This window comes from Physcomitrium patens, chromosome 15 (genome assembly GCF_059467195.1).
Source record: "Physcomitrium patens ecotype Gransden chromosome 15, ASM5946719v1, whole genome shotgun sequence".
Taxonomy (NCBI): domain Eukaryota; kingdom Viridiplantae; phylum Streptophyta; class Bryopsida; order Funariales; family Funariaceae; genus Physcomitrium; species Physcomitrium patens.
In genome coordinates, this window is record NC_143424.1 from 2129304 (window position 1) to 2154301 (window position 24998).

The window sequence follows — 24998 nt, forward strand, 5'->3', positions numbered from 1 at the left end:
ATGTCAAGTTTCCATGAATGTGATTTAAAAAAAAAAAAAAAAGACAAAAAAAAAGACAAAAAAAAAGACAAAAAAAATGGGCTATCCAAGTGCATACATCCCAAACATGGGCTCAATGCAATGAAAGGGTCACATTAACTTCTCGACACTAGTTCAGAAGCACAATCTATTCGTCGACTATCGAGTAAAAACAAAATGCAAGATTTGGGAGGCGCAGTGTGAATACCAAACTGAAAGTTTGTTTTTTTATTTAATTTTATTTATTTATTTATTTTCTTACTTGTTACTGTTCAAAAGGAGAGTGAAAGCAAGACATGTCATAAAAAAGGAAAGACAGGTGAAAAACATCGTGGGAAGACTGGAAACAAACCAACAGTGGAAGCAAGCCGAAGAAATAACCCCAAAGCATCACAAATCCAGTAAAAGGATATAAATTTGATTGCAACAGATGCGTCCAAAAACATCATGCCAGAGTCGCAGTTGCACTCCAACATTCCTGACTGGGAGATGGCGATGGCGATGGCGATGGCCTTTGCGTGTGAGAGAGCAAGAGGGACCGAAATCTAGACAAATGGTTTTGTAGACAACCACGTTGTTGCAGTCAGTAGCATCACATCACAGCCATGGCTACAACTTCTGTTTCTTCTTCTTTTGTGCCGCTCGCTGCGTCTGCTTGCGTTGCCGTCTCCCCTTCGCTGCTGCACCATCGCTTGCGTTGTTCTGGGCAACTGGATACCGGTTTTGTTTTTCGGAACAAGGGGATACGGGGAGTGAATTGGAGCAGACGGAGTGTGGTGGTGGTGAGAGGTAGTGTGGGTGCAGAAGAAGAAGAAGTAGCTATGGGACACAAGGAGGCTAACTGGGTTGAGTTTCCGAAATTGAGTCCTGCTGGGAAGCATTTGATGGAGACTGTCGCGGGTATGATGGACAAGGATCTCGCGGATTTGATCAACCCTTCGGAGACTGATCCTGATGTGAGATCGTTTAAGGGTGGCAATGGAGAGGGGTCGGTGACTCTGCGAGCTGGCCGGGCTGGGTCTAAAGTATATATATAATATTTTTCTACTTCTTCTTCTTCTTCTTCTTCTTCTTCTTCTTCTGTTGCATGTGCTTGAATTTGTGTGTTTCGGTTGCTGTACTTGAGCTTCGTCAGAAATTATCGCGGTGAATCTCATTGGGAATCTGCACAATTTGAGTCTGCAGGGTCGAATGTGTGGTAGTGTGTTGTGCTAGTGGTGGAAACATTTAGGCCATGGCGGACGGTTCGTGTAATTTTTAGGTTGGAGGTTTGTTGTGGATTGGTTATTTGCTGATTTGATTTTGCTGAAATTGGTGTGCAGATCGATTTTGTGTTGGGGTCGTGGCTGAATTGCACGCTGGCCTTCGGGACCTTGAACATTGCGACTTTGATAGCCATGCTGGGTCCGGAGGCGGACTCCCCACACCTTCTCTTTGAGTTTATCCAAAGTGGTCCAGACAATCTTGTTCTCGTATTGGATTTGCTTCCGAGAAAGGATCTTGTTCTGAATCCCGAGTATTTAGCTCGTTATTACGAGCAATCGGGTCTCGAAGCTCTCCGTCAAACGTTTGAGCAGCACCCCCAGACGCAACCATTTCTTACATCTGCACTTTACGTGAGAAGCGTTGTCTCTCCGACGGCCCTTCTTTACAAGGTTAGTGGCGAGGGCGTCGAAGGGGGTATTGATTCAGTCATCGCCGATCTGGTTGAGCCCACCGCCGTGAAGGTGTTCCAAACTTGGGTGGACAGTTACAAAAATTTAGGGCAAGCCATGGACAGCGATGCCGTGGCATACATGAAGAATCGGGACGACCTGATCAAGACCAAAGGAGTGGAAGTCGATCTGAGCTCCAATATGCCCCGCTTATTTGGCCAAGAGATCGCCGACCGAGTGGTTGCAGCATTTCGGAAGGGGGTTTGAATCAATTCATGTACATCCACTCCTCATACTCTTCAAATTCGACAAACTTTATCAGTTTGTGTACATGTCCATGTCCATAATAGATAGACCAAGCTGTCTCGACAACCCATAGCCACCAAGTGCTCTTGTTTTGACGCACTGCAAACTGCGAACTGTAAACTAAAGTGTCAAAATAGACCGAGCTTCTCTTTTCAAAGCTCCTAAATATCAATTCTTCGAAATTCTGACCTCAATCCGCAGACTATTTTGCATTTGAAAGATTGGCTAATGTTTTTTCTCGAACTGAGGAAAAAGAAGCCTGTAACAATTCCTCCAGGACTCAAGGTATCCACATAAACCTCGTGTGTAGGTGCTCAAATCTGTGTCCGCAGGTTTGATTCTGATCCACGAGGGTGGCGTTGAGATTCGCTTCTTCAATTGGTCGCCCACTTTTCCCGTTTTCCTAGCGTTAGATTGCAACAGAATCAACAATTCCGTACATGTTGATGTGTAAATGGCTTCGTAAATTCTCAGCTCCCTGTTGCTTAAATGTTGAAAGTCTGTGGAGACTTGTGGAAACTCGTGAATGTTGTTTGAGGAGAGCGCAATTCTTTCTTGAAATTACCTGTTTTTTTACTGGATTTGGAGTTGGAACAGATAATTCGCAGAGGATGTGAAAGCAACTTGCATTCATCTTCCAAAAACGTGATTTTTAACTGTGCTTGGAGTCATGAATTCTAAATTTATATGAATATTGATGTTGGACGCAAGGGTTCAGAATTCTGCTTCTACACAACTTGCGTGTGTGAGTGTTTATATATGTATATATATTAACATTACTGAATGTGCGAATATCATCATATTTGCATGTTCTAAAGCTCAACGTCAAGTTTGGGTGTTACATTGTTTGACTAGCTAACTTCCATGAAACTAGGCATAATCGTAGACCATTTTATTACGGTTTAACACAATTCAAATTCTTTCACCACATTGATACTGTTTCCAGGAGCATCTATTCTTGTTAAAGCATCTAAATGTTTCTACCAATATCGATCCAACAATTTATAAATGTTTTCCCGACAAAAACCAGTTTTATTTGCACGTATTATAATGTAAGTCAAGAAATCAAATACAACAAAATCAATGTAAACCAAAACAAGTGAGATTTATTCTAAATATGTATCACCCAATGCAATCCTGTAACTTAAAATTAGAAGAACACATCCAATTTAAGATGAAACCAGAGTTTTTTTTTAACGACTACTTGGCGTTACAAACTGGGGAGGTTTTCCTCATGTGAGAGAATGGCATATCTCGAATATCAATAAGATCCAAAGCATGCAAATTTAGGTTTAGAAAGCACAAACAAGTTATGGTGGGAAAGTAGTTCATGAGTAAAGCCACATCACCACAGGGTGACATGCCGGTCAGAATGAGACCCCCTGGCCACCGGGTGACCCAGACGCGTCGCCATGGATGCACGCACGCCGTCACCGCGTCGTCGCTCCTGCGATCGATCAATCGATCGATCGATAGACTTGCTCAAGATCAGATCAGGCCCAGCGCGACGTTGCACGACGAATCGGGTCACTTTTTTCAAGCCGCAAATGGAAACGAGGCAGGTTGGGGCCAATCGGAGCTATATCCTTGACAGGCATCGCGAAAACAGGAGGAAAAGAGCGGACATTCGAGGCGCGGCGTTGGAGGAGGAGAGTTTTTTTTTTTTTTTTTTTTTTTTGTTTTTTTGTGAGAAGCGAAACCAAGTAGCTCGCAGAGTCCACTCCTCCCGCGTAGAACTAGATATGTGGGCGGTAATCATCATCCCCACCTTCATCATCAGCATCATCACGCCGGTGTAGGCGTTTGTCAGCAGCGAGTGAGATAGTTGCGGGGCATTCGACAAACATGGGAACCGATCTCGGGTCTCTCTACCTTGAATGTGTCCGTTGTTGACGATGTTGTCGAAAGGTTTTCGTCTCCAGGATAGGGGTCAGTGATCAGGGGAGCGCAGAGTGTTTGGGGAAGCGGGTTTTGGATCTTCCGAAAGAGATGAAGTGTTTTCGTATGATGGATTGAATGTATGCTCATGTAGAGGAGTTTTGCTCCGGTGGTGGTCGACGTTGCATGCCGTATCTGGACACTGATTGCACTGAAGGTCTTGAGAAGGTGTTCCCATTGGGTGGGGGAAGGCATGTGGATGTTCCGTTCGGACATTAGGTGGCGAATTGTCGATGTGGAGTGATGCTAAAGAAGACTTGACCTGGGCCCTGAGAACGTTAAATAAGAATTTTGTCAATGTGGCGGGATAATTGGGATCCGCTTTTAGTGCCGCAAGGATCGGGGTAGCGCAGCCGTTCTAGTTGCTGCTAGACCATCTATTATCTAGATCTGATTGTTGTTGTTGTTGTTGTTGTTGTCTGTATTGTTCCTCGAATCACTTTCGAAGGTTACTAGCAATAGGCGTACCTTTAGCAAACTGAAAGGGTCCGTGTAGGGGTTGGTCGGAGCACTCGTCTGGTTTTGGATGTCGCTCCCGGTCCTCATCACGATGTGGGTTTAGCATCCGCTGTTTGTGGCCTGGGAGAACATGACCTATTTCTCCATCGTGCTGTTTGGCTGCTTCCTAGTCGGGTGTAGACTTATGTAGCTGTTTGGGTTAGGACGCAGTTCCAGAGCGTCACAAACGTGTTGAGCCCCAAGAAAGGTCAAATACTCTAAGTACGTGGATAGAGCGTTGGAAACATTTCGAATCATCGTGTATGAGCGGGCATGAGGTTTGCGCGTTGTGGAATGCCGGGCTTATCGAGATGCTCAATTGAGACGTTCAGAATTTGAATGCGTATGTCTTGGAACTCAGGATGGGCGCCGCTACGTGTACAGTAGCCTAGCGGGGTTGCTGGAGTTCTTCTTATTCCAGGTTGATACAGAGTTGTAACTTTATAGGCCGTCGTTATTCGGTAGAGTAAGATGGGTAGTTGTTGTACGAAGAGTTCGGTGGTAGAGGAGCCGATACCTGTTCGCAAGCATCAATCCTCGGTTCAAGGGAGCTCGAAGCAAGGGTCAAGCACACACAGGCATCAGCAGCAGCAGCAGCATCACTACCAACATCACCCACATCAGAATGGGACTACTAATCATACCCAACGGAGTCGGGAACAGCCGCCGGTCGTAATGCACGTCCAGCATCGAGCAAAGGATGTTGATAAACTTCCAGAGCCTAAGGTCCCGGAGCCGAGGAGACCACCTACACAACCTGGAGCTGACCCTAGGAAAAAGCCTCACGTTAAAGTTGGAAGCAACGTCAAAGACAACAAGGGGACAATCCCATTAGGGAAGAGAACCAATTTCGGTTACGAAAGAGATTTCAAAAGCAAGTATACGCTCGGCAAGTTGCTTGGCCATGGCCAATTCGGCTACACCTACGTCGCCCTTGAGAAAGCTACGGGTGAAAAGGTGGCTGTGAAGACCATAGAGAAGAAGCAGGTAATCAGACCGTGCACACTGGTCTCGGAGTCTGCTCTTTTGATCATAGTCTTCATAACTAGGTAATTGTCGAGGTCGTTGCCACCGCGTTTTGCATGATGGCACCCTAATTGTAATGATTGGAAGAAGAATTCACTCTTTTGGTATGAGAGAATCTTAATCACGTCAGTTTAATTTTTCGTCATCTACATGACAGATGACTCTTCAAATTTCGGTAGACGACGTGAAACGTGAGGTCAAGATTCTTCGCACTCTCTCTGGACACGAGAATGTCGTCCAATTCTATGCCTCGTTTGAAGATGACGACCTGGTGTACATTGTCATGGAGTACGCCTCGATCATCTCTCTCCCACCCTTTCACGTTATTCTCAATTTTGGCTCTTATAGAACGAAATCGTTGATCGTCTCAGCATGCCACTTCGATTCCACTCTCGTAGGGTTTAGGGTTTTGGTCTTGAACTGTCCCTGAAGTTGACCTCTGCGTCCGGAGTCGGCTTGCTTTTACCGGTTTCTCTATCTAATCTGTGCTTTTTCGCTTCAGATTATGCGAAGGAGGCGAGCTCCTCGATCGAATCCTTGCCAAGTAAGTGACCTATTTGGGTCGGATGCGCATCTTCTGAGCTCCGTTTGAATTTATATTCTGGAATCCCATACTATACTAAGTTTTTATTTCGACCAAGAGAACATTAGCTCTTCTTACAGCATTAGATTTGGTACTCTATCATCGTACACTACTTCAATATTCATTGAACAGTATACAGAAGGTTAAAAATACTGGTTCCTATATCACAGGAAGGATAGTCGATACAGTGAGAAAGACGCCGCAAAGATTGTTAGGCAGATGCTGAATGTCGCAGCTCGGTGTCATCTAAACGGGGTGGTTCATCGTGATATGAAGCCTGAGGTGATTTTCTTCTAGACCCTGGTTGGCAAAGTATCCATGCCAATTATTCTGGTTGTCATTGAATCGTAGCCTACGGTTAAGAGCACAATTGCAACAAGTCTTGAAGTGAGCATTCTTCTTAGTTGTTGTCTTTCTCTGTGTGAAAAAGCTAGAGTATGAGGTGCGTTGAAGCTCTTTTTTCTTATACTTTCTATATACAGAGTTGTTGATTAATGGTCTGAGTAGGTTTACCTTTTTATTTTCAGAATTTCTTGTTCAAGTCACCGAAGGAGGATTCGCCTCTTAAGGCCACTGATTTTGGCCTGTCGGATTATATACAGCCAGGTAATGATCCCCTTGCCTCTAGCTTAACTGTTCTGCACTCTTTTTTTTCACTGTTAAGGCTGACTGGAGACCTGGGTTAGTTGCTCGACTTCATTTCTTGCACTCACATGGCGTGCTGCTTCTTCCAGGAAAACGGTTTCAAGACGTTGTCGGAAGTGCGTATTACGTGGCTCCCGAAGTTTTGAAGAGAAAATCAGGTCCGGAATCAGATGTGTGGAGTATTGGCGTCATTACCTATATTCTGCTGTGTGGGAGGCGACCCTTCTGGGACAAAACTGAGCAGGGGATCTTCAACGAGGTTTGCATTCCGATTTTTCTTCGCGACAGTTTCAGCTTGCGAGGGTACAGAAAGGATTGGTGCATTTGTCAAACTACCAATAGATTCCTGACGCAGAATTCTTTCTCTATCAGGTGTTGAAAAAGAAGCCAGACTTTCGGGAGAAGCCATGGCCAACAATTAGTCTCAGTGCCAAGGATTTCGTGAAAAAGCTGCTGGTGAAGGATGCGGCCGCAAGACTCACTGCAGCACAAGCATTGTGTAAGTAGACAGTTTTTAGTAACTAATGTGTTGTCTCTTCAGTGAAGCAGTCCCAATCACGTGATACTAGTAGACTTTGGCGATCTCCTAATTCTCTATTTAATTGGGTATTTAGAGAGTTAGGAGATTGTGAAGGTGCATTCCAGCATTAGAGACATATTGGTTGATTTTAATGTCCTCCATGTATGCAGCTCATCCGTGGGCGAAGGAGGGAGGGGATGCCTTGGACATTCCCTTGGACATCTCGGTGTTGTCCAACATGCGCGAGTTTGTGAAGTACAGCCGTCTGAAGCAACTTGCCCTTAGGGTACGGATGCACAACATCTATGCAATAAATCTTGGTCAGTTGTTTGTCGAAACAGCGCATCTTGCGTATTATTCCATTCTTAACTGTCATCATGCCTCCTTGGTTTTATCTGCAGGCTCTGGCTAGTACTCTCGAAGACTCGGATATCGCTGATTTGCGGGACCAATTTAATGCAATTGATATCGACAGGAATGGCACAATAACCCTCGAGGAGATGAGAGAGGTGAGTCTGGACTCTATTTGATGTGACGCCTGTTGTATCTGAGCTCACTTCGATTCTGTTTTTTTTCCTTGCTGGTGTCTGATTATTCGTTATGTTGAACTAATTTTTATGTATTCGTTATCTGAAAAGGCTCTTCAAAAAGATCGGCCCTGGGTTATCAAGGAGTCTCGGGTTGGAGAGATCCTGCAAGCGGTAAGCGCGCTTTTGCTCCCAACTCATTAAGGCAGTTTCGGTTGAATTAGCTTGACACAGGTCCGTGCCACGAGTTTTGAGGCGTCTCTTGGCATTTAAGTGAGAGGAAGGTTGCCTCTTAGTTCTCTTTCACCTTGACCTAAACTCTTTCTGTGTTCCTGTGCAGATGGATAGTAATAGAGATGGAATCGTTGATTTCAATGAATTTGTTGCTGCGACTTTGCACGTGCATCAATTGGAGGAAACCGACTCTGAGAAATGGCAGAAGCGCTCAAGGGCTGCATTCAGCAAATTCGATTTTGATGGCGATGGCTACATTACCACGGAAGAGCTCAAAATTGTAAGTGTGGATGTAACGAATCAGGTTTTGAGCTTCGTTCTGTTTCACAGTTAAATCCATCTCTGCATACGAAATCTCTAATGTGCAAACTCTAGAATTTTAGGACATCCACTTATAATATTCTGCATGTTCTGACAGGCCACAGGACTGAAGGGATCAATGGATAGTTTTCTGGGTGAAGCTGACATCGACGGTGACGGCAGAATTAGCCTGCCTGAGTTTCAAAAGTTGTTACGCCAGGCCAGTCTTGGCTCACGGAACAACAGTGAACATCAAGCGCCTGTCTCGCACAATCCTAGGAGACGTGAAGCTCACCATCACCATGTTGCTTCTTGACAAGGGTGAGCAGCTACACACTCCTCAGGCGACGATGGTGATCTCACAAGTCCACTGCCTAATTATCCATGATTAGAAATCTCAAAAGGATTGCACGACCGCAGAGGCAGCATTCTGGCTTAGCGTTGTACTTGGCTAGGATTTTGTGGGTCCTGTTTGTGAAGCATTGAGCTGCTGGTGCCGTCATACGGCATACGATTCCTTTTGTTCCGTGTACTGTTCCAAGGCAGTGGCAGGAGACGTGTAGTTAATATGTTAACGCCAATTCAGGTTTTTATAGTAAGGTATGCCACACACTGGAGCGTAGGCCATGCCAAAGCTCGTGTTACTGGACGCCTTTGTATCATGACTCGCATCATTTGGATGCGGAGAGCTACATGTAGCCAGGAATGGTGCATGTATTATGGATAGGTAGTTTTTTTTTTTTTTTTTTTTTTTTTTTTTTTTTTTTTTTTTCTCTTTCTTTTGTCAATTTGTTGCATTTGCCACAGTTTAATTCCAAAGCGAAGTTTAGTGGTGCACCTCCGCAGAGTCCATCTTGGCATCGTCCTTGTGGTGAATTGCTGACTTCTACGTTTACTCGACCTGTCAGTGCAGTAACATACATCCGAACTTGTATTCGAAAGAATTGGAGTGTCGAGTTGAAGAGCATGTTTCCTTCCTTTCGTTCATGTACTGATAGTTGTCTATAAAGAGGATTTTCAGCTGCAGTCTCTTGTTGGAACATTCACCGATGAGTGTTCATGCCCCATAATCTGTGATTTTCATGCTTCGAACTCCAAAACATCCGCGGTGTATTTGACTTAGATGTTTAACATTAATCATATATTTTCTGAAACTCCGATGCCTACAGTGTTCTGCCACAAAGTCTTATCGGCGGAAGTCTGGAATTGGCACCGTCTGGAATATTTCCATCAACTCCTATAAGGTTTATTTCGGCCCCTTGATGTCCACCATTGTCGGTAACTTTCTTGGATGCCGCAACCAGGATTAAGATGGATAACATGATGTGTACGTGGCCATGTTCTCTCAACTTGCAGGTTCTCTTTCTTCGAGGGATAGTGTGCTCAGATCATAGATTTGCTAAAAGTCAACCAGAAACAAATGGCATTAATAGGTTTTTATTTAAAGGAAGTACAGGATGGGCTAGTCTTCCAGATTTTCGAGTTTCCACCAAGACCTCATAAAGAGATTGTTCGTCCCCTAATGCAATCAGGTTTATCAACGGACAAATTGCTCGGCAAATGAAACATGTTGATCGATCTCGGCGTGGATAAAAGCTGCGCTAAGAAAGGCAACGTTTCAACCAAGAGCCGCTGATCTAGGTAATTAAGATAATGACCATGACGACGAAGTAGAACCAGATGACGAGATCGAGTTGGAACAGAAGGGATTTATTTATTTATTTATTTATTTATTTGAATGGTATTGGAAGAACAACATTAGCATGAGTTAATACACAATCAGCGCGTTACTGTACAAGGTAACTAACCAACGGCGACAAAAAAACACAACATTACTAAACAAGGAAAATAAAATTCAAAGTTCAAATTCTGCGAGGTTTGAAGTATTGTGAAAGTAGCGCCGAAATCATAACCACTGACGAGTCTTGAAAATTGAGCTCGAAGCTGATATATACGGCGGCAGTGAGTCATGGTCTCAATCCAGCTCCAAATGGTAACAGCAGTGCAGTTTTTGCATCCTCCCAGGGACTCTCTTTAGTGGCCTAATTTAGCAGACCCATTCTCGACCACCCCCCATTTCCTAACGGTGGTGTATTTCTTATCAATTTGACATGATAATACTAATTAGTTTTGACACCTTCTGGTTTCACATTATTTAATTCACATCTATTGCACCATTGGATAAGTAATTAAGAATTTCATGCCAATTCAAAAAAAATGGTTGGAATCAAGCATTCTTGATTTTGTAACCAACCACTAATTAGAATTAGGTTGGCTTATATGTTGGATTTGGATCAAAGAGAATATTTAGCGAAAACATTAATATATATATATATATATATATTGGAAAAAATAGTTTGAAAACACCTAGAATCCTCTTAATTTTTATTTCTCTACACATGAATATATATAAATATATATATATATATATATATATATATACTTAGGATAGATATGCTAAAATGATTAAGTTATTAAAAACAATTGCCTACCTTATAGCCATGGAATGTTAACAATAGTTGCAAAAACATTTTAAGTCAGCATAAGTCTATGTTGAAGCTTGCAAGATAGGCTCTCCACACACACAAATGTTCAATATTATAGGTTTGTTGAATGTCTTATTTGTTTGTTTTTTTCTTGAAGGAATTGGAGAAAAAACCAATGTATTAATGGAAAAGGTGATATTTATAGTTAGGAAGGAGTAGGTGTTCAACTAATATCATGGTAATTTTATTTATTTATTTATGAATGGATATTAGGTAATTTTAACAATTTTTTTTTTATGGATCTACTTTTGTGCTTGCCTGCAAGTTTGTAAAACTTGTAACCTGTGGTTGAAGATAGAGGGAAATAAAAGCAAGGGGCCTAGAAAAAAGCCGAGGGAGGATTGAGAAAAAGTAAGAATAATAATGAGACATGGAGTAAGACAAATACCTGGTGCAAATGTTTTTAAATCATGAATTGTTGTCTATTGTGATGACTAGAATCAAACTTGAGACTAGCTTAATAATACCAAAAAACTTCACTATGGATAGTGTAGAAGAAGCTGGCTTGGTAGTATTTAGATTAGTGACAAATGAATTCATGCAAGGATGGAGCAAAGTATGAGCTAAAAACCTATTCCTCCAAATTGCATGGTTGCAATGCATTTCTTAATTATTTCTCCCTGAAATAAATATAGATTGAGTGGTAGTTTTTGTTTTGTATTATATTATGTTGGTATATTAAAATAAAATATGGTATTTAAAAAAAATCATGTCTAATTTATTTCTATTGCATATATAATTAAATCAACATTTGGTATTCTTAAGTGTCATTTGATTGTCTTTTTTCTTTATAAATCTATTAATTTTTTTACTATTGAAGTTCTATTCTAATTATAAAGAATTACTTTGTCTTTGTTAAGTTATTTGTCTAGTTTTTTGTATATGGCTTTCAAATTTATTCTACCATAATAAACAAGTTAAAATCATTTAATTTTTTTAATATGAATATCAACTTATTCTTTTATTTTAAATGCAATTTTTTGGATCTATATTCCTTATACTTATATTCTATAAGAAAAATACTGTTTTTTTTAATCTTTTAAATAAATTTAGAATGTCTTTTATAATTTTATTTTATTTATTTTATAAAAAATAACATTCTACGAGTTGTCCTTTTGAGGGATTTTTTTAATATTTTAAACATAAAAAACTATCTAGGTTCCAAAATAAATTTGGCTTACATATGATTCCAAAATCTATAAAAGCTTGTCTCTTATTACTTTAGATAGTATAATTTTCATATTTTTCATAGTTTTAATGTATCATTGTTTTCTATTTCTTTATATATGTTTATTAAAATATTATAATATCATGTAAACCAAAAAAGTATGGTTTCTTTTTTAGCTCTTAAGAAGAATCATGGATTTTTAAAATTAGAAATGAAGTTGGTATTTAAATTTCTTTTTTAGATTCTTTTTATTTCTATGTATTAAAATTACTTTGTAATTTTATTCTTCTAATATTTTATTTTAAGTCACTATATTTGTATGAATCAATCAATAAAATTATTTTTAGTAAAAATTTAGATGAACATATTATCTAAAAAAAAATCCAATTTCTTTTCTATTATTATATTTTCTTCTAAAATTTGAATTTTTTAATAATATATATATATTATTAATTTAGAAAGTATTAATCAAAAAAATTATCATTTAGTAAGATGATTTGATTAAATGACAATGATTGCTATGTTACAAATTTTGTTTGGTTGATATTATATTTAAGAAGTTTTAAATATTTTTCTATTTTATATTTTTATTTAGATATAATATGATATTACTAAATATGAATCTTTTTAAGTGTTAAATTTTAGAATTTTTAATTGGATATATATGTCATGTATTAATATATTATGTACATAATTCATTATGCTGTTTCAAACCTATATAAATTATGCTTGCATATACATCTGATATAGATAGTAAAATTTTCTAGAAATATATATGATCATAGTGCAAATATTTGTTTCTTGCTAAATCCTATGCAAATTTGAAATTGAGTTTTGTAGATCATATTTCTTAAAAGCCCTCTTTATAATCTATAACATGTGTTTTGCCAAACCATCTACTTCAAGATGATTCTAAGATGTTTTTCCTATAATAAATAAATACATGTTCCAATAAAAATTAAAATTCTCATAAGAATTTATTGTCCTAGTAAGTAAAGATTTTATTTGATGATCCAAAAAAAAATTAAGAATCTAATTGAAACAAGCATAAGCTACTATTTTATTAAACTTGTGAAGTAATGTCACCAATTCTATGTGCTAAGAAAAGTGTTCAATTATTACTAAGATATACTTGTTATAGCTCTTATTGATAGACAAAGGCCTTACACAATCTAAATTCTATCAATATTCTAAGCTTATAATAGATAAATATTATAAAATTAATATTGGTGTATAAAATAAAGCATAAAGTCTATCATAGAATTAACATCTAGAATTTTTTTTGTGATTTAAAAAAAATATTAATCCACTAATACTCATTTTGTAAAAAATCGTATTTTTTTTATTATTAAATATTTTAATTCTTATTAGATGTTAAGTACCAACTTCTTATATTCTTATGATCTTAGTAATATATATTTATTTCTATTTAGTATTTTTATGAGTAAATTAGTTTCTTCCCACTTAAAATTTTGGATTGTTGTAAAATATTATTTCTTATTTTAGAAGTTTTATTTTATTTTTAAGTAATCAAATATTAATTTATTATCATAAATATCTTTAATACATCCAAAGTCTTTTTTTCTTAGTATATTATTAATTTTATTTATTTTTATAAGTCTATTCATTGCAAATAAATTAAGACATAATGATTCATTCTACTTTAGAACTTCTTTTTTATCTTCACTAAGTGATCATGACTTAGCTAAGAGACTTATCTAAATCTCAATCTTTTTACTGCCTTTCTTCTTTTATATTCCTTTTTTCTCAATCCCACAATCTAGATTAGCTGGAACTAACTTGAAACTCAATAGATTCTATTGAAGAAGTACTTGTCTTGAAATTCTTGTCCTTGATTATGTGATCTTTTTATTTTATTTTTTATTTTATTTTATTTTTCTAATTTTTTCCTATCAACTTTCTTATCTAGTTCTCTTTCTTAAAAATCTACTTCTTCTCTTGTTGATGAAGTAATTTCTTGATTTCCTTGTTAAACTCCTTTCTATACTACACTTGTAGAGAAAAGAGTTATAAGGGGTAGAAGAGGTGATTAAATCCTCCTACAACTAGAGAAAGTTCTTCCACAAGAAAAGTATAAAAGAAGAGAAGTGATAACTCTTATAAATGAGCTTCTTGCTCCAAAATCCAAATCCTCCTAATGCTCCAAGTTTAAAATTTTTACTTCATAAATTTACAAATAATTATCAATTTAAATAAATCCTTAGCCTTCTAAGCTTATTAGAACTGCTTGTCTCTTAGCAAATGCATTAAAAATGTGAACTAAAATAAACCTCAACTACTTAGAAGTCTATCATAATTCATAACAATTTTGTTATTTATAAATTGTAATAAATTTTGAATACATTTGTCTATTGTTCAATAAGTCCTATAACCTCTTAATTGTGAGCTAAATAAATCACTCTAGTAGGTCATTTATTCCAACTTAAAACTACTAATTAACTTATGAATTAATTAACTAAATGCTTCTACTTACTTCTTTGTTTAAAACCTTTAAGCTTTCTAATTAATTAAAAGGCACATTGTCACATTCATAATATCATAATACAAGCTATTTAAATAACTCAAAAGGCCACATACTTGAAAGAATTTTTTTATATAATTTTAAATTTAATATGATTTTTATTTTATTTTTTTATTATCTAATAATAATACCATCTAATATTAAAACTTCATCAAATAATAACTTCTCATTTGCAAATGAGTTGTCATCTACAAATAATTTTTTATCCATGAATTAAAAATCATCTAACCTTAATCAATTTTTTATCTAAGATTTATCATCTAGTTTAATATAACTTCATTTATACAAAAATTTATCCTAAATTCATCTTTAAATTATTTTTCTTCTAATGCTTTTACATCCAAAATTCTAACTTATTCAAAGTTTTGAATTTAATTGATTATAACATGTAAGTATACTGGTTGGTTTGCAAGTGATTTTGTTTAGAATTCTCACATTCTGAAGAGCTAATAATGAGCTAGAATATTGTTAAGAAGTTCTTCCTACCTGAAGTCTTTGGCTTCACCTTTGTACCTCAATGCTCTAGTATGTTAATGAACACCCCTTGAAAGTCCATTATGAAATTACAAGGTTGATACATCTTTAAAATTGCCTCTAGCAATTATTACTTATGAAAAATTCAAAAACCACTCTTTTGAGGCTGCAACTTCTAAAATAATAAGCATAATGCACCTTTGTTTGTATAAATGTATAGCTATTAATAAAATTTTGAATTTAACTTAAATCAATTAAGGTAATAGAAATATTAACTAACATTGATTGCCACAATCTTACCTCAAAAAATTCTTAATTTTACCATCTTTGCTAAGTGTCATAATATTATAACCATTACATAGTTTTGTAGCAGCTACTTTAGTAGACATCAACTCAATATCATAGAGCTACTTATTACATTACAAAGACCTAATGCTATTATTGTATTATAATGTAAATATTAAATCAAAAATATACAAGAAGATTATTAATTTAAAAATAATTTATTGAAAATATAGTAAAAAATTATTCTAAAAATTATAAATAAAAGATATGATGTAGTAAAATTTTTAGTATTAATGTTGATTTTTTTGCTAAAAGGACTTCTAACTACTTTGTAGAATCATATATAAGACAAGATAAGGAAGATGAGGCATAAACTTATCATAGACATCATAAGGTAAAAATAAAAGATAAGTTTTTTTTAAAATTACCTTAAAAAAGATTAAGTTGATACCTAAGAAGGATTATTCTTGAACCACAATCTAATGTAAATCTTGAAGCACAAAACTGCACACTATGGCATATACAAGATTCTTTTGTTGATTAGCAGTAGAAAAGAAACTTAAAAAAGATTCTACATGCATTAGTTTTTAAAAATTAGAAATTGTGTAAACTTTGTTAAAACTATGCAAAGTTAAGATTTGATTTAATTAACTTTAATTTTGAGAAATAAATCAAATATATATATTTTAAAGAATTTTGTGAGTTTTGAAGTAGATCTATCAATAAAAATTTGTGGATTTGTATACATATACGTATTGAATTTGTATCATAAATTTAAGCTCAATTGATTGGTCAAATTCAAAGTTATTGGAATTTGAATAGATTAGGATATTGATAATAGGTAGTTTTGGAGTTGATAAGGATTTCTAAGATTTGAATTAATTTTTAAATTTAATTGAAATGAAATTTGGTGAACTAATAGCTCACATAATAAAAAAAATCTATAAAAATAAATAAAAATAAATTAATAATGTAAGAAGGATATCTTGATGATAGAAATTTAATATTAAAGAAGAAAAGAGAGGTTTTTCACATATATTATTTATTCTTAATTAAAAAATTATAAGAAGTTTAAATCTATTATTTAGTAAAATTAGGATTGAATATGATTTTTTAAGTTTTTATTAGACTAATCAATTTTGTTAGAATTAGATTAAATTTTGTTTTGAATATGATTGGAATTTATTAAGATAGAATTAGAATTTATTTTAGATTTTTTTAAGGATTTGATAGGTTATTTCTTGAATTTTGTTAAGATTTTTTTAGGATTTTTTAGGATTTTCTTAAAGATTGTTTGGAGTTTAATTATGATTTAATAGGATATATTTAGAATTTATCCTAGATTAATAAGATGTACTTTAAATATCTTAATATTTATTTAGGACTTTATTTAGAGTATTTATAATTTCATGGAATATTATTTATAATTAATAAAAGTATGGATTGATTGATTAAAAGATTCTAAGAGGGTTAAAAATGCCAAGACGAGTATTTCTAAATACCTCACATATTTCTTTTTTATTACAAGAAGAGCTTCAAGGTAAGTCAAAATCCTTTCACAACCAAACGCTTGATGCATTTTCAAGTTGAATTTTATATAATATATTTATTAGGACTTATTAAAAAAATATAAAATATATATTTTTTTAAGTGATTGGTTTTTAAGTTCATAATTTATATTTTGTTAAAACATGATATTTTAATAATATTTTAAGAATAAAAATTCATTGTATAAGTTGTAATATCTTTAAATTTTTAGACATGCATGGATTTAAAGATATTAAATTAATTTTGTTCTATAGAAGGTTAGGTATTAGAATGAAGTTTTGTTATCTCTCTTTGGACGTTATTGAATTGAGTTATATAAATTCTGTTGTTTAGCTAGGTATTGATTTTTATCATTTGATTTGGTGCAAGATATTTTTTATATTACAGTATATATGAGTTTAGTAAAAAAATGAATACAAAAGAAAAATAAATTCTTTTTGTCTCAAAAAAATTACATTGAGTGAGCTGGTATACCTCCAAAGGCAATCAATTCTCTTTATTAATCAACTTTTGTAAAGTAATTGGAACCAAATAAAAATAAAAATCCTATTAATAAAAAAAATAAAGGCATTTTTTATTAGAGATGCAAAAAATAATTAAAGGTAGTAAAGTAAGTAATTAATAATTAATTTAAAATTTTTGGGATCTTATTTGTATTATTATTTTATAAGGGATTTTATTCTGGAATAGAAAAATTATACTATATGATGACATTTGTACTATTAGATCAATAATAAATGAAGAAACGCCAATTTAGGTGATTTTAAAGTATGGATATTAAGAATAAGGTAGTAAAGTAATTGTAGAAAAAGAAGTTTAACATGAATTTAAATATTTAAATTCTAAAATATCAAAAAAAAGATTTGAATCTTAAATAAATTTACTAATAAAATTCAAATATTTTATTTAAATAATAAAATACTCTATTTAATTTCAAATATCTTTTTATTTTAATCATAATTTAATTTTTAAGTAGTGTTACTATATATTTTTCTCAAAAATATTTCTATATTTTTTACAATACAAAAATTGGAGGTAGAATTACTTCAAAATTATTAGAAAGTATTTCTAATAATTTAGTTTGTAAGTCTTGATAGAAAGCTTTTTAGACGCTTTAATCTAAAATCACAAATGATAAAATAATAGAAATATAAACTAGATGCTTACACCTTGCAAGTAATATGTATATATATATATATATATATATAAGGTTGATATTGTTATTATTCTGATTTATTTCTTCCTTGATTATTGTTATTTTTAAAGCTTCTGAGATTTATTATATTTTAGTGCAATCTAATTTTTACAAATCAATTGCATTAACATACTTCTTTGTTTCTGTCATTTCAACATTTATCTTACATAAAATCATTTTTCTTTAATAGAAGTTTTGTATTATGTGTTTAATATATTATCTGTATATATTTTTGATAATGTATTATTTTTATTATATTTATGTATATATATATATATATATATATAATCATGACATAATTTACAAGATTTGAATTAACAAGGATCTTAGATATAAAGCTTTAAGTGTTTAATTGGCCTAAATGCATATGTATGTATGTACATATATGTCTATATATATATATATATATATATATATAATTTATTTTTAAAATTTTAAAATATCAATAATCATAAATAAATATTATTTTTAAAAATTATATAGAGATTTGTGAAATATTTTTAAAAACTACAATTATTTAGAAATAAAATAGAAATTATTCTTGATTTTTACTACGGAAAATAAAATATTAATTGAGATAAAAAATTAAATAATACTATTAAAAAGTTAAAATTTTTATTTAAGAATTTTTATATAATGTTAATATATTTTATGATATTTAAATTAAATAGTAATTTTACTTAATTATTTTGTATCTAATTTTTTATCATGTGATATTTTTTTAATCTAATCTTAATAGGATTAAGACAAATAAACTTTGTCAAATATTGTAGAAGAAAGTAGAATTTTGTACTTTAGAAAAAATATCCAAATAATATTTACTTAAAAAATAACCCTAAATATATAATAAATAAATATGTAATTCTGTAAATGATACAATGGTATGTAAATTAATTAATTAATTATATATATATATATATATATATATATATATATATCGATAGATAGATATATTTTGAATTACTATCAAATATGTAATTTAAACCAGCTCCACCAAAAACAATGGTGTATTATAAGTTTATATATAAGTTGATATATTTTGAATTACTATCAAATATGTAATTTAAACCAGCTCCACCAAAAACAATGGTGTATTATAAGTTTATATATAAGTTGTTGGTGGAGCTTAAAAGAAAATTCAAGCAATCAGTAATAGATTCTAATAGTTTTTTTTGAAAATTTAGAAGTTTAAAAAAGAAAAAGAAATTTGTAGAGGATTTTGAAGGTTGAAGAGTGGCAACAATACTCTTCTCAACTTCTTTGGTATGGCAAGCACATAAGGAGATTAGACATTTTGGAGTGCATTAGACACATTCTATGTGATACAACTAATATTGGTGGACTAACATGTACCAACAATTCGCTATATATGTTTCTAAATGTGAAGTGTATAATCAATCCAAGTCAAGCTTTAACACTTTATCACCTTAATTGAAGCCTTTATCTATTATAGATTTGGACTACCATTGGACTTAAGACTTTGTTAGGCCACTTATTGTCATCATATGTAGATCTAATGTGATAGGCATACATATTTATTTTAATAATTACCTATCTATTTAGGTAGAAGTAAATAAAAATAGATTAATTTCATAACATTTTCTAGAAAAGCTTTCTAGAAGCTTTATAGATGGAATTTTGATTTTAAATATATTTGTAGTTGATTAATAGGTTAAAATTTGGTCAATAAGTTAACCACAAGAATGTATTGACCTTTTAATTCTTTGAGGTTTATGTCCTTGACAGCTAAATATATGTTAGTGATAGTAAGGTATTTTAGCAAGTAGATTGAACTTAGTACTTTAGTACAAAATTCTTCAAAATTGGCACCTATGACTTCTTTTAATTATATATTATTATACTTTAGAGTACTTGCTAAAATCTTAACAAATCAAGAGAGAGAGTTCATTGGAGTTTTTGAAGTTTTATATACTAAAGCTTTTATAGATCATTTTACTACCTCTAAAAAATAGCTTGGAGCAAATGACTTAGCTAAATATATTGTTCAGATTGTTAAGCATAGTTTATAGAAGAATACAATATTTCATGGCAATGACAATGATTGAAATTTGATGTTGCAATTGATTATTACTTAAATAGACATGCATCTTTGGCATCTTATAATCTTTATTAGTTATTGTACAGACAGTAGCCAATTCTATAAAGTTCAATATGTAAGAAGGTAGCTTTGGTTGTGGACTTAGATGATTGTAATATTTAAGCTCAATATATACTACATTATATAGAGTCTTTAAAATGATAATAGAAAACTTATTTATTTTTCAACGCCATGATACTTTAAAATATACTTGCATTCATAGTAGAGTTTATCAACATCAAATATAGAGATTTCCTAAAGAAGATTATATATATTTACAACATGATGTGCTTATAACACTTGATATTTAGATAGGATATATAATTCTCTATATAAAGGATGTATCATCCAATGGTATTTAGTTGCTTGAAGACAAAGATAAACAAGAATGTTGGGAGTATTTGAAGAATTGTACTCCTTATCATCTTCTTATTCATGATTTATGTGGTAGAAAATAAAAAGAAATTGCTACCATGCTTTTTTGTAACTAATGCCAATATGGATGGCATATGGCATACTTAATACCACCTCTTTTGGCTCTTTCTTCAAGAGATTAGATTTTTTCTTATTTTAGGAAGTCTTCTAGCCATGCTTCTTTGTTTGACAAAGATTGAAGATTCATTCATCTATATTTGCCACACGTTTTGATAGTCTATCTACTACAACATTAGCTTAGAAAAGTATAATTTTGTAATATCATTATGGTATTTTAGAAAAACATTCATCTCCAATTGCATGCGTTTTGTTATCATAGCTAAGTAAAGATGCTTCTAATGTTATGTTTTGATGTGTAATATGTAAAAATCTTTGTTTATACAAAAATTTTGTATAATGTGGTATCAAGTGCCAAATCTCATCAAATGTATGTGATTTAGTTTGATTTAGTGGATTTTCATCTTCTTAGTTTTTTTTTTAATTGACTTTAATAATGTCAACTAAAGTTTAAATACCTAGGTAGAAAAAATCCCTTGACTTGATATTTTTATTAAGTCAAGTTTTGTGAGTGATTTTAAAGAAAAAAAAAAAAAAAAAAAAAAACTTGTGTTGTAAAAATTTATTTTATTATGGAGATTTAGCCATTTAATAATTCATAAGTACTAGTGTGAATAGAAAAAAAGTTTATTATGGAGATTTAGCCATTTAAATGCCACTTGTACTATGGATTTTTTTCTATTTACACTTGTACTTTTGGAGTCTCTCTTTATGATGTGAGAGATAGTTTGACTTATTTGTATGTAGATTCATCATCTTTCTTTGAGAGTGTGTTGATTGTACATTTGTATTTGATTTAGATTGCATACTTTTGATTAATTTTAAATACTTAATATGTTGTATATAATAATTTTTATTTATATATTACTATAAAAAATATATATTATATTGATATATTATTATAATTCATAAATATATATATATTTTTAATCTTTGTCATACTAAATATATGAATTTTATTTTTAGATCCTATCCTATCCTAAAATTAAGTCTTACATAATAATAAGATTTTTATGTTATTTGGTTATTGGATCTTTTTCTTATAATTTTGTCTATACAAGTTGTCACATATACTACTACTTTTTTTTTAAAAATTGATATATTTTTATAACACTAATCTAAAAAAATTAATAAAGCCCTATTTTACAATTGAATCTTAAATAAAATATGGATTGGAATACAAGTCTTCACTTCAAAGTATGCAAAGGCCCTTCTATGTCTAATAAAGAAAGAATAAAAATATTTTATTTATTATATTTTTTGACATTCTTTGCAAAAAAAATAAATCTTCATTTAATTTTTTTTAAATAAATTTTTATCTTATTTTTATATATAAATTATAAAGCTAATTTTTAAAATTTTATTAAATGAGATATATTATCATCATTAATTTTTTTTCTTTTATAAAATATACATGTGCTTGCTATCATGCCTAATTTAATACTTATATATTTCTTCTTTTTTTTAACATATATATATATATATATATATATATATATATACACATGTATGTATTTTTTTTTTTTCTTTTTCTTTCTCACGAGTTCTTCATCCTTATCTCTTTCTTCTCAATTCTTTTTAATTTTTTTATTTGACTTAAGTATGGCACTAATTTAGACCTTAATTCTAAAATATAAAAGCTTCCTAAGCTAAGTTGTCTTTTACATATAAGATTCTTTGACAATATCAAAAAAAACAACAATGCAAGAAAAGTTGATTTCAAAACCCAAACATTGTCTTTGTTTCTATTTTGCTTGTAAAATTTTATTTTCTATATGAAATTTTTTTTGAAAAATTATTTTATAATTATTAAATATTTCTTAAGTTTAATTTACTTATTTATTCTTTTGTAAAAATATATATATACTTTGATGAATATGTAATATATTTTTATACTTTATGTAATGTTTTATACTAATTATTTTAATTTATAATTTTTTTATATATTAAATTAAGTTTAATACCTTTTTTATGATTTTTTTCTCAAGCTTAAAATTTCTTGATAAATCAATATTGTATAGAATTTTCTATAAGATTTAAAGTGATATATTTATAATTTCATAGAAAAATATATTTCAACAAAATTACAAATATTAGTACTATAAAAAAGATTGAAATATGTGGTATAAGATTCATAGGTTATTGATAGATTTAAATAATTCTTCAAAACATATTTATATCTAATTTATGAGCAACAATTTAACAAATATTAATTAAAAAAACTATACACTGTAAGAAATGGAGTATAATTTTTATTCGAAATAAAATAAAACTTAATTCTTCTATGTGATATATATATATATATATATATATATATATATATATGCATATTTTTAAAAATATTTATAATTAAAAAGATAAAAAATATTAAATATAATTCAAAAAATTGAATTAAATAAAATTAAAGATAAATGAAAAATCCATTAATAGTAATCTAAATTTAATATTTTAAAATACATGATAGTTATAAACTAATATGAGAATATTATTAAAAACGATTTATGTAGTTTGCCATATGCGTTCATTTCTGTAAATACTTTATGATTGTTTATTCTTAAAATGTATGAAAGATCTGAAAGTAACACTAAACTCAGAACAATTTATTTTCAAATAATCTAAAATAAACTCCTTTTGAAAGAATAAAACTCATGTTATAAAAAATAAAATAAGTATAATTTTATACTATTTTTAGTTATATATAATAAAAAATCACATATAAAAAAAAATAATTTTTTATTAAAGATATAATCAATCTAAATATATAATTAATAAATTCTTATAATAAAGTAAAAAAATACATATATATATATATATATATATATATATATTTAAATTTATTAACTCTTATTTTTTAAATACATCTGCATTATAATTATTTCTTTCTAAAGTATTTTTTATCTAGTAAAATAAATTTATATAAAAATAATTTATATTTTCATTTAAATTTTAAAAAATTATGTATGTATTTTTTTAATTAAAATTTCATATGTAGTATTTACTTCTTTTTATTACTTCAAGAAATAAAATAGTTAAAAATAAATTAAAATTTATTGTTTTATAAAAACTTGTAAATGTGTATATATATATATATATATATATATATATATATATTATTACATACAAAAAATTACATTTTATTTTTATTTTTTCAAATGTTTTATAAAAAATAAATTTAAATCATCAATACTATTAAATATATGTATTACTTTTTACATGTTTATATTCGATATAAATTTTAGATTATTTAATTAGTAGTTAGAAATAATTTATTATATTTTTAATAATATTTATAAGTCCACAAAGTTGTAGTATTAAATAGTATCATTAGTATTTTTTGTTTCTATTATATTTTAACTTACTATTTTCTAGTACATATAATAAATTTTACATTAAATATATTTATTCTCTAAATTGAAGCATCAATTGAAGAAGACTAAGAATAAATCAAGTATTGTGAATGGATTTATGAAATAGAAATTATACTCATGACAAAATAAATTAAGCCAGAACCTAGTATGGCACTCATATTTGATTATTGTAAATGTTTCTTAAGTTTGTAAAGAAGAGCGAGAAGAATAGTATGATAGAAAGTACCAACTACATAAAATAAAAGCACAATATCCATTATTTTAGTGACAAAAAAAATAATATATCAATGACAATGTTGATATTTTAAAGTGAAGGAAGTGTAGTATTTCAAAATATTCATTACTTTTAAAAAGTCCTCAACTTTTGAATATTGGTGGATAAGAGATCAAAACCACAAATTGTTAAGTATCTAAAAACTAATTAAATAGAAGCAAACTAAAGATCTTAAATTTAAAATTTTAATTTTAAAGATTAGATTAAATTGGTTTATTTTGAGCCAGACTAAAAACACACCTTTAAAGTATTTTTTTAACAAACTCATGTAATAAAAACTATCTAATCCTTTATTTTACAATGAATTTGCTTATTATTCCTTGAAGTTGTTACTATTACTATCCTCCCCTTCTATATTTGTTGTAAATTTTACAGAAATTTTTGCAATCAAGGTTATAAAAAAACATTGCCATGGTTTTTATGGTTGTATGCATATTTGGCACCATTAAATACATAGTGAGTCAAAAGCCACCATACTATACCACCATTTAATCTAACAACCTTTGTTATCTATGACACTTATATTAATTGCAGATGCTCTTCTTTGGGCTTCTAGGATGTCTTTGGAACCACTAAAAGCATTGCCATATTAAGTCTTCTCTTCCAGAGAAAATATAGAAAGGACTTTTAATAAGATTGAAACTCTATAAGACTACACCATTACTATAGAACAATCAAAGAAACATCCTTCAATCTATTGCCAAAAGATGTACTATCAATATAATAGAATATTAATATACTAAAACCTTCATAAGTTG

General features: G+C 30.9%; 2 protein-coding genes across 2 annotated transcripts; both read left to right on the forward strand.

Moving 5' to 3' along the window:
- Window positions 1-581: 581 nt before the first annotated feature.
- On the forward strand, window positions 582-2173 carry LOC112292462 (red chlorophyll catabolite reductase). Its single transcript, XM_024540975.3, has 2 exons — window positions 582-1043; window positions 1341-2173. The coding sequence occupies exons 1-2, from the start codon at window positions 624-626 to the stop codon at window positions 1938-1940; spliced, it is 1020 nt and encodes a 339-aa protein (XP_024396743.1). The 5' UTR covers window positions 582-623; the 3' UTR covers window positions 1941-2173.
- A 1482-nt stretch (window positions 2174-3655) lies between these two features.
- On the forward strand, window positions 3656-9062 carry LOC112292461 (calcium-dependent protein kinase 18). Its single transcript, XM_024540974.3, has 12 exons — window positions 3656-5402; window positions 5599-5729; window positions 5944-5985; window positions 6195-6306; window positions 6552-6630; window positions 6759-6928; window positions 7042-7168; window positions 7360-7475; window positions 7591-7698; window positions 7828-7890; window positions 8057-8230; window positions 8369-9062. The coding sequence occupies exons 1-12, from the start codon at window positions 4887-4889 to the stop codon at window positions 8564-8566; spliced, it is 1836 nt and encodes a 611-aa protein (XP_024396742.1). The 5' UTR covers window positions 3656-4886; the 3' UTR covers window positions 8567-9062.
- Window positions 9063-24998: the final 15936 nt, after the last annotated feature.